This window comes from Megachile rotundata, chromosome 1 (assembly GCF_050947335.1).
Source record: "Megachile rotundata isolate GNS110a chromosome 1, iyMegRotu1, whole genome shotgun sequence".
NCBI lineage: Eukaryota > Metazoa > Arthropoda > Insecta > Hymenoptera > Megachilidae > Megachile > Megachile rotundata.
In genome coordinates this window covers 22,709,903-22,724,254 of record NC_134983.1, presented here as the reverse complement: position 1 = coordinate 22,724,254, position 14,352 = coordinate 22,709,903, and the positions used below count along the sequence as shown (strand labels likewise).

General features: G+C 38.6%; 2 protein-coding genes across 3 annotated transcripts; both read left to right on the top strand.

The window, feature by feature from the left end:
• Positions 1-36: 36 nt before the first annotated feature.
• Positions 37-8,301, top strand: Ir8a (Ionotropic receptor 8a). Of its 2 annotated transcripts, XM_003700396.3 has the most exons (16): positions 38-165; positions 1,510-1,662; positions 2,805-3,008; positions 3,085-3,251; positions 3,432-3,623; positions 3,699-3,866; positions 3,979-4,176; positions 4,470-4,691; positions 4,846-4,945; positions 5,008-5,185; positions 5,813-5,996; positions 6,299-6,420; positions 6,812-6,959; positions 7,130-7,299; positions 7,354-7,475; positions 7,909-8,301. In XM_003700396.3, the coding sequence occupies exons 1-16, from the start codon at positions 84-86 to the stop codon at positions 8,184-8,186; spliced, it is 2,688 nt and encodes an 895-aa protein (XP_003700444.2). In that variant the 5' UTR covers positions 38-83; the 3' UTR covers positions 8,187-8,301. The 2 variants fall into 2 exon arrangements, with proteins under 2 accessions (XP_076385539.1, XP_003700444.2); XM_076529424.1 differs by having other exon boundaries at positions 37-165; positions 7,130-7,475.
• A 950-nt stretch (positions 8,302-9,251) lies between these two features.
• On the top strand, positions 9,252-12,463 carry LOC105664376 (uncharacterized). The gene is made up of 2 exons (XM_076529433.1): positions 9,252-9,428; positions 10,129-12,463. The coding sequence occupies exons 1-2, from the start codon at positions 9,381-9,383 to the stop codon at positions 12,235-12,237; spliced, it is 2,157 nt and encodes a 718-aa protein (XP_076385548.1). The 5' UTR covers positions 9,252-9,380; the 3' UTR covers positions 12,238-12,463.
• Positions 12,464-14,352: the final 1,889 nt, after the last annotated feature.

Genomic DNA, 14,352 nt, shown 5'->3' with positions numbered 1-14,352 from the left:
ACGTCGACGATGTCCTCCGGGTTCTTCGTCTACGAATGAACAATTGTTGTTCGTTCATCCGGCACCGGACTCGGTTCTCCGCTATGTCGTCCCTGTTACTCGCGAGTGTCTTCTTGTTCGTCTCCTTCTTCGGATCTTCTTTTTCTCAAACCTCCATGACCATGCGTAAGTTTAGATTATAATACATTTGCATAATTTTGGACCCTGTAGCTAACATTATTTCATTTAAAAGTTAAATCGCTGCCTTAATAATAACCTTTTGTTTAATCGTCTTTTGAAATAAATAAAGTGGTTATCTTTATGATGTTCGTATGACTTTTAATCTACAACTGTGATCTTTTTAATTTACAAGAAGTACTTAGGTCTCAGTGTTTCATTATATGTTTCATTATAAAATAGGTCTTTATTATGTTTATATACAGTCGCAATTTGTATTTACATTAATTTGTATAATTCTTAAAAAAAGATTATATCTGTTGTCGACATAGTATTATTTATTTTAATTTCATTTTCTTTGATGCAATTTTACAAATAGTCGGTCAGCAGTGTTAATAAAAATGTTTCCTTAAATGCAAAATATTTCTCCAATGTATTCATATTTTTATAAATGTTACTATTAAAAATTTTCAAGAAAAACACTTCGTTGAGTCCACTGCAAAATACGTGTTCATACTCATGTACTTACACCAGCGCGACCAATTTTCAAGAAAAACACCCCCGTTGTAATCGTGCGTCCATTACAAAATTGAAGCCGTAAATTACAGAACGTCGACCAACATTCACAATCCTCTTTACCGTAATTATTAGAGAAGTAATTTGAAAAATGTATTACTTACAAATGCGATTAAAAATTCTGATCAAAATTGAATCGATCGTTAAGCTGAAACATTGATTGTTCCGCATGAAACATTTATCCGCTCCCAATACCCTGATACGAAAACTTGCCGTACTATTATTGAATAATTTACTCGACGTCAGTCTAAAACCTTCTGCATTTTCAGTGTCGATTGAAATACCATTTTCGGTCCTTGACATACAAAACAAGGGCTTTTTGACAAAAATGATCGAAGAAGAAAAATATGAAACGTATCATATAGAAAGAAATAATAATTATGAAAGTACGTAAATGGAATAATTAAGGGGAGAAATAGTTAAGGGTTTTACGACACAATCGAGACTTACGATTCACGTACATCCTCCCTTGGGCATTAGAAACTCGCCACGTATAATCACTTACGATTAGATCTAACGTTACTGTAACGAGGTCGCGTGTTCCATGAAACTATTCCGATAAAACCTGATATATGTAACACAAATGTCGATAGTACTATTACAACATTGGTAATCATATACAAACACAATATTTAATAAAAGAAGATAGACGTTGGAAATCAAACTGTGTCAACAAAAATTTACAAATATAAGTATTTCTTCAGCAGGTCGACTCTTTCATATTTCCCATTTTATATTAAATTAAAATATTGGGTGATTCAAATTTTTACTGTCTAGTGATAGTGATAGAGCAAGCAGACACGTCGATTCTGAGCCTGTTGAACGACGCTGTGCCCCAAGCAGAGAAGAACTTCGGGGATGATATGATCACTGTACAGATTGCCACTGTTCAAGTTGACCGATCAAACCTGGACGCCAGTTTCGAGAGAGGTTAAGAAAATTTTACAAGTATAATGGTCTGTGCAGAAATGAGTTAGATAGTGGGACAAGAGAGATACCACCCTCGATAATTTCTCGCTTTTGGGGCTCTAAGGGTGGGTCTTCAAATTAGAAATTATGAACTATCGGTATATACCTAATAGACAGAACAAATTTGGGATCTAAAATCTCAGAATTTATAGCTTTGAGTGTATTGAGTTTTGAGTGCACTGAGCTTTGTGTGTATTGAGCTTTGAGTGTACTGAGCTCTGAGTGTACTGAGCTTTGAGTGTATTGGGCTTTGAGTGTACTGAGCTTTGAGTGTATTAAGCTTTGGGTGTACTGAGCTTTGAGTGTATTGAGCTTAGAGTGTGCTGAGCTTTGAGTGTACTGAGCTTTGAGTGTATTGAGCTTGGAGTGTACTGAGCTTTGAGTGTACTGAGCTTTGAGTGTATTGAGCTTGGAGTGTACTGAGCTTTGAATGTACTGAGCTTTGAGTGTACTGAGCATTGAGTGTACTGAGTTTTGAGTATATTGGGCTTTGAGTGTACTGAGCTTTGAGTGTATTAAGCTTTGGGTGTACTGAGCTTTGAGTGTACTGAGCTTAGAGTGTGCTGAGCTTTGAGTGTATTGAGCTTTGAGTGTATTGAGCTTTGAGTGTACTGAGCTTTGAGTGTATTGAGCTTTGAGTGTACTGAGCTTTGTGTATATTAAGCTTTAAGTGTATTGAGCTTTGAGTGTATTGAGCTTTGAGTGTATTGAGCTTTGGGTATATTGAGCTTTGAGTATATTGAGCTTCTGAGTATATTGAATACATAAAATTTGAGCTTTGAGTATATTAAGCTTCTGAGTATATTGAATACATAAAATTTGAGCTTCTGAGTATATTGAATACATAAAATTTGAGCTTCTGAGTACATCGAATACATAAAATTTGAGCTTCTGAGTACATCGAATACATAAAATTTGAGCTTCCGAGTACAAACTAGAAAATATGAGAATTTCTAAATTATCTCCTGTACATTCTCTAACTCTTCATCTCTGTGCAGTACCTAACAAGCAAATCAAACTCAGCAAATAACTAACAAGCATCTCCCGAGCCAGTTGTAATTATACCTCGTTCTTATTCTTGTCTCGTTAAAATCAACTTGCAGTATGTGCTGCCTTATTTAAGGGAATCAGTATCGTACTCGACATGACTTGGACCGGCTGGGAAAAGCTACGAAGCCTAGCCGACCAGAATGGAATAATATACAAACGAGGCGATTGCAGTATAAATCCGTATGTGCAGGCGATCGATGATCTTTTGATGTTGAAGAATGCCACGGACGTGGGCTTGATCTTCGAAGATGAAAGGGGTACCTTGACATTAATCGCCAATGAACTTCTGGCGGAACGTTTTCTGACGAAACCGTGGTGTTTGATTTATTGCAGAATTGAATCAGAGTCTGTATTATTTGATCGGGAATTCGATCATCAGACTGGTGGTGATCGACGAGTTCACGGAGAAGACGGTGTCCAAGATTAAAAACATGAGACCGTCGCCATCTTATTACACGATTTACGCGAGCACGTCCAAAATGGAGGACCTCTTTCGCACGGTGAGCGAATTTCTTACACATTATTCATAAATTATTCTATGAGGACATGGTTTTATTGATTCATTTGTTGTATTAAAAAGTTTAATTCTATTCTATTGTGTTGAAATTTTTAATAGTTTTAATAATTGTAATAATTCTATTGTATTTAATTTCACTCATTTTGTTGTATTTATATGGCAGGCTATTCAGGGGAGCCTCGTAAAACGAGGAGGGATTTGGAACTTGGTATTCACGGACAATAATTACAAAGACTTCAAATATATCAATGGAGACTCACAATTGAATGTATCGATCACCATCTTGTCGATGAAGAAAAGTGTCTGCTGTCGTTTGATGGGTGATTCTTCCTGCAATTGTCCCTCTGATGTCCCGGTATAACTCTTTTATAACCTTTCCAGCTCTTAAATATCACAGTAACATTGAATATTTCTCTTGAAATCCATGCAGATATTTTCGTACTACTTTAAACGACTGATAGGCCTAATAGTGAATCTAATGAGCGAGCTGCAGAAATCAGGAGTCAGCGTGGAGCCGAAAAGTGGACGATGTTCTTCTTCGAATATTAGTCAGCCTTCGAATCTTACTTCTGAGGCTTTTAACAAAAACATACTGGCTGTGAGTTATAATAATCTCGTCTATGAAATTATTAATCGCTATAAAATTTTGTGCTGATACAAGAAGGTTGAGGAAGAAAAGAAACATTGTTAAATTAAAATGTTTGTGATAGAGGTTAGGAGGCAACGACACGTTCGAGTACTGGTCAGACAGGGGAATAATCACGTACAAAGCGGAAATAGAAATTGAAACGCTCGAGAATGGAGTCTTGGAGCCTTTAGCCAGCTGGACGAGACATGGAAAAATTAAGGAAGCTGAAGGGAAGAAGATAGAACCCGCTAGAAGATTTTTTCGAATCGGAACTTCTCCTGTAATATATCGTTCTAACTTTGTTGAAAAGTAGATGGTTGAAATAGTGTTTTTGATAACAATGTTATTATCAACATTTCAATTGTGTTAAGATATTTGTATGAAGACAGTAATCCTCTGAACTTAAAGTCAATGTTAATATCAAATGTTAAAATGGTTAAATCAATGATTAATCAATGATATAATATAAACCAATGAATAACAATTAAAGTATACCATAATTTTTATGAATAATGAAGTAAAGTAAATAAGTAAATAATTTTGATGAATAATGAGGTACTAAAATTGCATTAGTTAGTACCTTGGACGGTGCCTAAACTGGATCCGGTGACCAACCAAGTGATGAAAGACGAGAATGGGAACGAAATGTGGGACGGTTACTGCATCGATTTCGTGAAGAAGCTTTCCGAGGAAATGGAGTTCGATTATGAGTTAGTTGTTCCTCAAGATAAGCAGTTTGGAAAAAAATTACCCAATGGACAATGGGACGGGGTAATCGGTGATCTTGCAAGAGGGGTAAGACAATTAAACAACACAACAAATACATAGCAATTCATTAAAATCCACAGAAGAATTCTAGAGTCAAAATTTGTAAATGTCGGTGAAAGTGACAATGATTCATCTTTTCACCTGATACCAAGGAATATGAGTCATTGTGTCATGCTTGCAGGAAACTGACATCGTAATTGCCGCGCTGACAATGACCTCGGAACGCGAGGAAGTAATCGATTTCGTAGCACCCTACTTCGAGCAATCTGGTATACTAATCGGTAAGGAATTCATTTTGTAATATATAAGAATTATTAACTAACGCTACGTGATTGCTGCAAAGTGATGCGAAAGCCAGTTCGTAAACCATCCCTGTTCAAATTCATGACGGTGCTGAAGGTGGAGGTCTGGCTGAGCATCGTGGGTGCGTTAACGTTGACTGGTATCATGATTTGGATACTTGACAAGTACTCTCCTTACAGTGCGAGAAATAACAAACGCTTGTATCCTTATCCTTGTAGGTAAGAAGCAATAACTTTACATTACTCGAATATGTCAATAAAAGAATATAAGCGATTCTTCAAACCTAATTTCTTCACCAATCATTTCATATTATTTTCACTAAGGTGAAATCCCTCGCATGGCTGTAGATTTTACTTATGTTATACTCTGACTATTTTCCCAATTTTTCCCCAATTTCCCAATTTCCCCAATTTCCCAATTTTCCCAAATTTTTCATTTTTCCCCAATTTCCCAATTTTTCCATTTTCCCCCAATTTCCCAATTTTTCCATTTTCCCCAATTTCCCAAGTTTCCCAATTTCCCAATTTTTCCATTTTCCCCCAATTTCCCAATTTTTCCATTTTTCCCCAATTTCCCAATTTTCCCAATTTTTCCATTTTTCCCTAATTTCCCAAGTTTCCCAATTTCCCAATTTTTCCATTTTCCCCCAATTTCCCAATTACCCCAATTTTTCCATTTTCCCCCAATTTCCCAATTTTTCCATTTTCCCCCAATTTCCCAATTTTTCCATTTTCCCCAATTTTCCCAATTTTCCCAATTTCCCAATTTTCCTAATTAATCTGTGTTATCACAGTCCTCCCAATTAATTAATTCGACTTCTAAAGTAACTACTATTTTCCGTACAGAGAATTTACGCTGAAGGAAAGCTTCTGGTTCGCATTGACATCCTTTACTCCTCAGGGTGGAGGCGAAGCACCCAAAGCACTATCAAGCAGAACACTAGTGGCAGCCTATTGGTTATTCGTGGTTCTAATGCTTGCCACGTTCACTGCAAATTTGGCAGCTTTTCTTACCGTGGAACGAATGCAGGTTCTTTTATCCTCTTTCATTCTTATCTCCTAGACAGTTCAAATATCGTTGATTTCTTAATTGTCCTACTAACGTTTTATGCACCTTGCGGTTTACTTCTTTTGGGCTAACCTGAATGCAATACATTTGGTCCCATTAAATATTTTGTTGCTTAGAGTAGTTGCTTTCTTTAGAGTAGCTATTGACCTTTGTTGAATCGGTATCAAAAACCGACATGTTAAAAAGATTTCTTCAAAAACCAACATGTTAAAAAGTATTTCTTCAAATCGAATGTATATTGACGGTTGATAATCTTGTTCAAGTCCCCTGTACAATCGTTGGAGCAATTGGCCAGACAGTCGCGAATCAACTACACCGTTCTGGCTAACTCTAGCACGCATCAGTACTTCATGAACATGAAAAATGCCGAAGACAAGCTGTACACGTGAGTCTTTGATATTATACTAAAATCTTTTAGTGCTTTATGTTAAGTAGTAGATTCGTTTGAATGTCCTTATTACTCATGTCGTAAATGAATGATCTGATTTCGTTTCGTGAAAGAATGTTCTACTCTTATATTGTGAAAGAATGATCAGATCTCATGTTGTAAAAGAATGATTAGATCCCATGCGAAAGGATGATCTGTCAGTATTTATAAAAGGTTTCAGTACTGTTCTAAAATTGTCAGGAGGTTATTATACTGCTGCTGATGTATGAAGTATCGAAGGCAAATGAACTTTGTAGTCCACAAAATTCATAGCTTAGCTATTACATGATTTACACCTCGCAGACTTAATATAAATTTCCACATTAATGTTCTGCTAATTTTATCGTAGAGTGTGGAAGGAGATCACGTTGAACAGTACGAGTGACCAGGTGGAATATCGAGTGTGGGACTATCCGATCAAAGAACAGTACGGGCATATATTGCAAGCAATCACGCAGGTGGGCCCTGTGAAGAGTTCCGAGGAAGGCTTCCGCAAGGTACGAGCTCTGAACTACAGTTACTCCTCATATTTCCGACTATCCTTACACTTCCACGTTTCTTATACTTGCGTGTGAATTCTCTCGAGTCTTCAGGAATTAGACTTGCAAATTTCATAGTAAAAGTAGAGAGCTCGAACCGATGACCGATGACAGTCTTTTTGTCGCAGGTGATAGAAAGCGAGAACGCGGAATTCGCTTTTATCCACGATTCGTCGGAGATCCGGTATGAAGTAACGAGGAACTGCAATTTGACAGAGGTTGGTGAAGTGTTCGCGGAACAACCTTACGCAATTGCTGTGCAGCAAGGAAGTCACCTACAAGAGGAAATAAGCAGAAGGTACTCTTCTCTTGTCACATCCAGAAAAATATTACATTTTATCTTCTGTTGCAGAATCCTAGATCTGCAGAAGGATAGGTACTTCGAGACGTTGGCTTCTAAGTACTGGAACCAATCGCTGAAGGCACAGTGCATGAATTCTGATGACAACGAGGGTATCACTTTGGAAAGTTTGGGCAAGTGATGTCAATTCATGAAATTATTTATTACAAAATACTATAATATCCATTATCTAATATTCAGTGTTAATAGCACCCTAGTGAAAGCTTACTAATACTGATTCATTAGATGATTAGGTGATTGTTTAAGTGACTAGGTGATTATTTAACCCCTTACACTATTTTGACGAGTCTGACTCGTGACGTATACTTCGGTTATGACCAATTTTACTCGAATTTTGAATACATTTCAATTCGGAGTTCAAGTCCAACTATAATTTGCATAGTCAACGACTGCATGATACCAAATTCACATAACATTTCACGTTTCTGTGTCTGTTTTCATGCTATGGCTGAAATTAGTCAGTTCTGACTGACACACTCGACGGAAACATCATAGTGCAAGGGGTTAAGTGATTAGGTGATTGTTCAAGTGCTACTTTGATTTCAGGTGGAGTATTCATCGCAACCCTGTTCGGACTCGCCCTAGCCATGATCACCTTAGCCGGAGAGGTGCTATACTACCGCAAACGCACCACGCAAAAGGACAAACAGAAAGACAAGAAGAAAGTGAACACCATCGACAACGACAAAATCATGATCCAAAAGATAGCGTCGAAACTTCAGATGAAACCTGCCCCTAACACTATGCTATTCGAGAAGCAGCCAGGAGCTCCTCGAGTGTCTCACATTTCTGTCTATCCTCGAAATTTCTCTTTCAAAGAGTGAAACCTTTTTGTCAATAATAATTTCACTTATAGTATTATTGCATACAGACGATTCGTGACCAACAATTTGTTCATAATTCAGTGTAACGAGAATGGAAATAAAATTTATAGCGATTATTTACAGTTGCCACTGTCTTTTTACTTTTTCCACGATTTTCATCGCACGATTTGCCAATGTTTCACGCTTCGTGCGGACGCTGAAAGGAATCGTTATTTCAATCGGATCGAAACGGTCTTTCTTACTTTATCAGTGAAATTACTCTATTATGCATTTCTCTGCCTTGCGATTAAGAAAGGATCTTAAAGATTTCGGATATTTATTTCAACTTGCAAAGAAATGATTTTGAAGCACATTTTTAAAGCACATTGTTAAAAATAGTAAACTTCGTGAACTTGAAAATTTGGAACTCTGGTAGTTGAGAAATTTAGAAATAAATGAATGAATTCTTCTGGTGATCTAATGTCTTGCATGAATTGGCAGAGTTTCTGTTTCAAATCGAATTTCGGAAACACACTCGGTCAGACTGCATAAAAGATCGCTCGTGTCCACAGGTTATTGTCCTGCGTTTTTTCCGCGGATCGCGGTAACGGAGTTGCATAAATGAAAGTGAGCAGTTAGCAATCGTTCGGCTGTATCGTTCCAATTCGATCGTTCGGTTTCGTCGCAGTGACGGATCCAGAGATCACCTTTCCAATTGTTCTCCAGCGGACCACGAAACCCGTCTTATACCCACCTACCAAACTGTCCTCCAATTACGCGTGTCGAATAAGCCAAAGAATACTTTCTTTTGGAAAAAACAGTTACACGTTTCAGTGAGCAGACAAAGTACTGCCAAAAAAAGAAGATGAACGAGGAGGCGTTAGAGGTAGAATCTCCGCAATTTGTCATCGATCAAAGAAATCATCTTTGGGTGATCGAAATTGATATTTTCCTTTTTTGTCGTTAACGAGGTAAAAATTGAGGTTTCTTCGCAATGGCCACGGGCGAACAAACAACGTCCGGCACTGTTTTACGCTGACCGATTCGAAGCTTTTCTGATCGACTTCAGTCTGCGCTCGCTGGTGACAAAGGTGGGGCGGGTGTTTTCGAATCGACAAGTCGATATAAAGGCTATCCGAGAGACCAACAGATCATTTCGTGGGAAAGTGATGTCGCTCGTCGAACCGGAACCGGAAACGGAATAAGTGATCCATCATGCCTTCTTACGAGCTCGACGGTACTCGGTGCACCAAGCTGTTTCTGGTAATTCCTTTTCCGATTGATTCTCTTCACGCGTTTCTCATTCTCACCATTATTTCTATTTATATAGATACTTTTTTAACGGTATGGCCAGTGAAATTAATTCTTTTACGGTTCAATGATATTAAGATAGTTGCAAGGCTAACACCTATGAAATTTACTTTTAGTTAAATTATAGTAGATGCAAATGAATTCGTTTTCTATTCATTCTTGTTCCATTTCGACACTTTATGTTGACTTCTGTGAGCTTACTGATACACATGAATTTTACCTAGCTATTATTTTACCTAACATTAGTTGTCGATCTTCCAGTAATCTTCATTAATTTTTGTTAATTTATACTGCTGTTTATCAGATGTTCTTAATTTCCATTAAACTATATGACATTCATTAACTGTCTGCAAATGTCAGCGATTAAATTTGTTCTACATATGAGTCTGAGTTAAATTTTGATGCATTCAAATGTTGTTCATTCCTGATGACTTGAAAAACCATTAGTCAATAACATTTACCTAAATGCCAGAAGCCTTTGTTTATTTTGTAGTTGTATCTACAAGTACTTCCAATATTTTGATAGTAAAAATTCACTACTATTGGACTGTCTTCATCAATCAACTATCATACTCAATTTTTCTTGAGCGCAGTCTATTTCTATATTTATGTGTTTCATAACAAACTGCAACAACCTCCTTCCTTTTTACAGATCTACATATCACTAGCGATCCTCAGCGTGTCCGCCAACACCAAATTCTACGAAGATCGTTTCAAGTCCCTAGGTCAGCAGGAATGGAGTGGCAATCCAGACGCAGCGCACGACTCTTCAGAGTACTCGCCATCTTACGCTCAGTACCCGAAGAGCCGAGAAATATTCGAATCCTCCGAATCCTTCGACAGACCCAACAAGGAATGGTTTTCGGCCTCGGCCAGCAAGCGAGTACCTCTCGAGGACAAGCACTTCAAGAAGATAATCTCTCCGTTTTACACCATCACCGAGAAGGACTCCCAGAAGTATAGGGACATCGTGATGAAGTCGGGCATCCCCTACTGCCAGGAGATCAAGACGAAGAAGCCTGGTAAAGATGGAAGCACGAAGGACAGTATGACTTGTTACAAATGCAAGAATCCTAAGAACGGAGCCACGTACGAGCAATGTTCGTACGCTTCTCAGCCGACGGCGGAGTCTAGTAATCAGGAAGAAACCGATCCCTCAGGGTTCAGAAACAGGAGATCTAATTCGGACGAGTCCTCCTATGGTTATGGGGACTCTGGCTACAGGAGACACGATAGTCCTTACAGATTCAACGAGAAGATCTTCACGGACGCTTCGGAAGGCGTGCCAGCCGAGTACAAGAACAAGAACGAGAAGTGCGAGAAGGTCTTCAAGGACTCCATGGTCTGCATGGTCTGCAAGAACACCAAGAGCAACGCCAAGTACGAGCAGTGCTCCTACGTCCGCCAGCCCAACGAGAAAAGCTACGCCTTCAGCAAATCCAGCTCCTTCAAGAACCCTGAACGCAAGGAAGACGACGAACACGACGAAGAATCAGAGAGCAAGCCGGTTAGGGACTCTGTGTTCAAGAAGGAGTCGCAAAAGTCGGAAGAGTCACCCAGTAACTGTAAGGAGGTGCAAAGAGACTCGAAGACCTGTACCGTCTGCAAGGACCCTGATACCGGAGGAAACTACGAGAAGTGTTCCTATAGTTACCAGCCGAACGACAAGGTCTACAAGTTCAGCAGCTCCAAGAGCTTCGGGAGTCCCAGAAAATCGTCGACCGAGGAGGAGCCCGAATACAAAGACGATAAACCCGTAGAAAAAGCAGCGAGCGAGTCCGACGAGGAGTACAAGAGAGACTACTCGGTTCCAGAGAATTATGAGTACAAACCACTGTACAGTTACCACGCGGCAGCGTCGGAGAACAAGAAATCCACCGCGGAGGACGATGATTCGCTGTCAGGATACGCGAGGTCCAAGTCCGAATCCGAAAGGATCGCCCAAAGCATCGAGCCAACGCACTGCAAGAAGGTCCAGAAGGGTTCGCTGAGCTGCAAGGTGTGCAAGGACCCGAAAACAGGCAGCAATTCTGAGCAATGCTCGTATGAACAGCAACCATCCGACAAGAACTATTCTTACAGCAAGTCCAAGTCGTTTGGAAGCCCCACGAAGACGGAGAACCACGAAGACAAGACCTACGAGGGTTCGGAGACCGAGGAGTCAGAACCTCGCAAGGACAGTTTCGGTTTCTATGGGGATTCCGGGAAGGACAGAGATACTAGGGAGTCTTCTACGAGCGATGCCGAGACGAAAACCGAAGAGAAGACAGATCCGAAGAAGGTTGATGACTTTTCTGAAGCGTTCAAGAAGAAGGCGGAGATCAAAAAGTTCCTGCAGGAGTTCCAGAAGGAAGACCGCTCGAATTGTAAAAAAATGATGCGTGGTAAGATGACGTGTTATCAATGCGTGGACGACAAAGGATTCAGGAAAGAGGAGTGTGCTTTCATCACCGACGGCGAGTTAGCAGAAGACAAGGTGGACGAAGTCGAGGAACCTAGCAAGAAGATACCCAGATCTGTGAACGAGAAGGTGGAAGATGTCCCTGTGGAACCAGAAGCCTCTGCCAGTGAAAATATCGAAGTGAGGAAGAAAGAGGAGGTAGATTCTGGAGCTGGGAAGGAAGCTGAACCTTACGAATATGTTGCTGAAACTAGACCCGTGTACGATAAGGTCCTTGGAATCACGCTGCCAGCTTATATGCTGACCACTTCCGAGCACGAGGAGGAGTTTGATAGAATCGTAGCTTCTGATGCTAACTAGTTGGGGTTTGCGGAAGTTGGACTTCGTTTAGTTGTTAATGTTTGTTAACTGAAATATATCTAGCTTCTTTCCTTTATTAAAAAGATATATTTACAATAAAATGTAGTATTTTATACTCTCTGTAAGAAGGAATGCCAGTTAATCTTCCAAGGATATTTAAGGTTAGGAAAAATGTAACGATTGTAATAAATAAATTCTAAAAGAATCCTTGATGAATTTAAAGAAACTGGGTAAGAGTTTAAGAGGCTTTCTTTGGTTATCCGATGTCTGAATCCCTATTTTTATAAGAGAGGTTTAAACAGTACCTTTCACTTTAATCGCTTCCGATTACAAAGGGTTAATGATGCTTAATTGCTTGTAGCGCTAGAAGCTTGTTAGAGTACTATACTCGCATCAGAATAAATTACGTATCTCAATTGTAAAAACAGCGATCGTTATTTAGTGTTTAAGCAACGTTCAATTGTTCAATGATTTTTAATTAAATTCCTCTTTGGTTGAATGAAATCTTTCAATTTATCTTTATTTGCATTACAACTTATCTTCACTTGTGTTAGAAAAATTTATTTTTGTATTAGATCTGTCAGAAAGTCCATTTCGAATTAAAAGCAAATAAAATAGTTCCACTTATTAAAATTTAACGAGGCAATTTACCAATTTACCTAACCATTTCAGTGGAATCTTTGCATGCGAAAAAGCAGTACATCGAAATTTTCTCAACAAAAATTTTTCAGATACAGGTGTTTCAAACGAAATTAAATATTAAGAGTAATATAATTTCTCTTCGAGAGAGAAAGGTACCTCGTGAGAAGAAAACGACCACGTCTCGTCGTTTATTTCTGAAGCTAACCCGACGTAGCTTTTCGTCATGGTTGACTAACATCGAGCAAAGAAACGACACGATCCCGACGAAATTGTTAGATCCAGATCAGGAAACATCAGTTTTTATCGTAGCTTTGTTTGTCGGCTAAGAAACCACCTGCTGCGTTAACCGATTACATTATTCCCTCTGGATCATCCTTCAACTGGAACCGATCTTGCCTTCTATAATCGCGCTCGAATCGTTCGCTTTCATGTTGAAATGTAACTCCATTTCTGTACTCTCTTCGCGTTTTGTATTGTTTCTTCTAGTCGGGGAGGAAAGCGATGCAAATCGGTTAAATGAACGCAAATTATGGTTATGGAGTGTTGGTCGATAAGGTAAATAAATAAATAGATAGGTAGATAGGTAAGTAGGTAGATAGAAAGATAGATAGATAGGTAAGTAGGTAGATAGATAGATAGATAGATAGGTAAGTAGGTAGATAGATAAGTAGATAGGTAAGTAGGTAGATAGATAGATAGATAGATAGGTAAGTAGATAGATAGATAGGTAGACAGGTAGGTAGATTGATAAGTAGGTAGATAGATAGATAGGTAAGTAGGTGGATAGATAGATAGATAGATAGGTAAGTAGATAAATAGATAGATAGGTAAGTAGATAGATAGATAGGTAAGTAGGTGGATAGATAGATAGATAGATAGATAGATAGATAGATAAATGGATAGAATTTTACATAGCACACTCTAAAAGAAATTAACGTACTATAAGTAATTGTTACAGAAGAAGAATGTGGTGCATTCATATTAAATATAGTAAAATTAGAGCATTAAGATATTTGAACATATGTCAGATTATGTTTGATCACATATCTAATCTGTCCACATAAGTGGTTGCAAAGTACAAGCACCAGTTGAGGTCAGAAAACCCTCATTATAATTATTTACACCGTCATCCAACTTCATCACCAAATTTTCAAATTAGAGAAATTAAAATTTAAGAATTTGACAATGTGACAAGTTAACAATTATTTCTCTACACCTCTTAAAATCCAAATCCCACTGAAAGCTTCTACCCAACAGCATCACTCCTGACATCCCCAAACATCCCAGAATCCCATCTCCATCTCCCCATTTCTCCCATAATACAACACAACATCAAAAACTAAAAATTCAGTTCTAATTGCGGTAAATAAATAGCGTTAATTTGCAAATAAAAATGAGTGTAGATGAGTAGGTTTCGTCCGTACGCGCCATCCGCAAGGAAGCAGCGACAAAGAGGAATGGCGGCGAAATAGC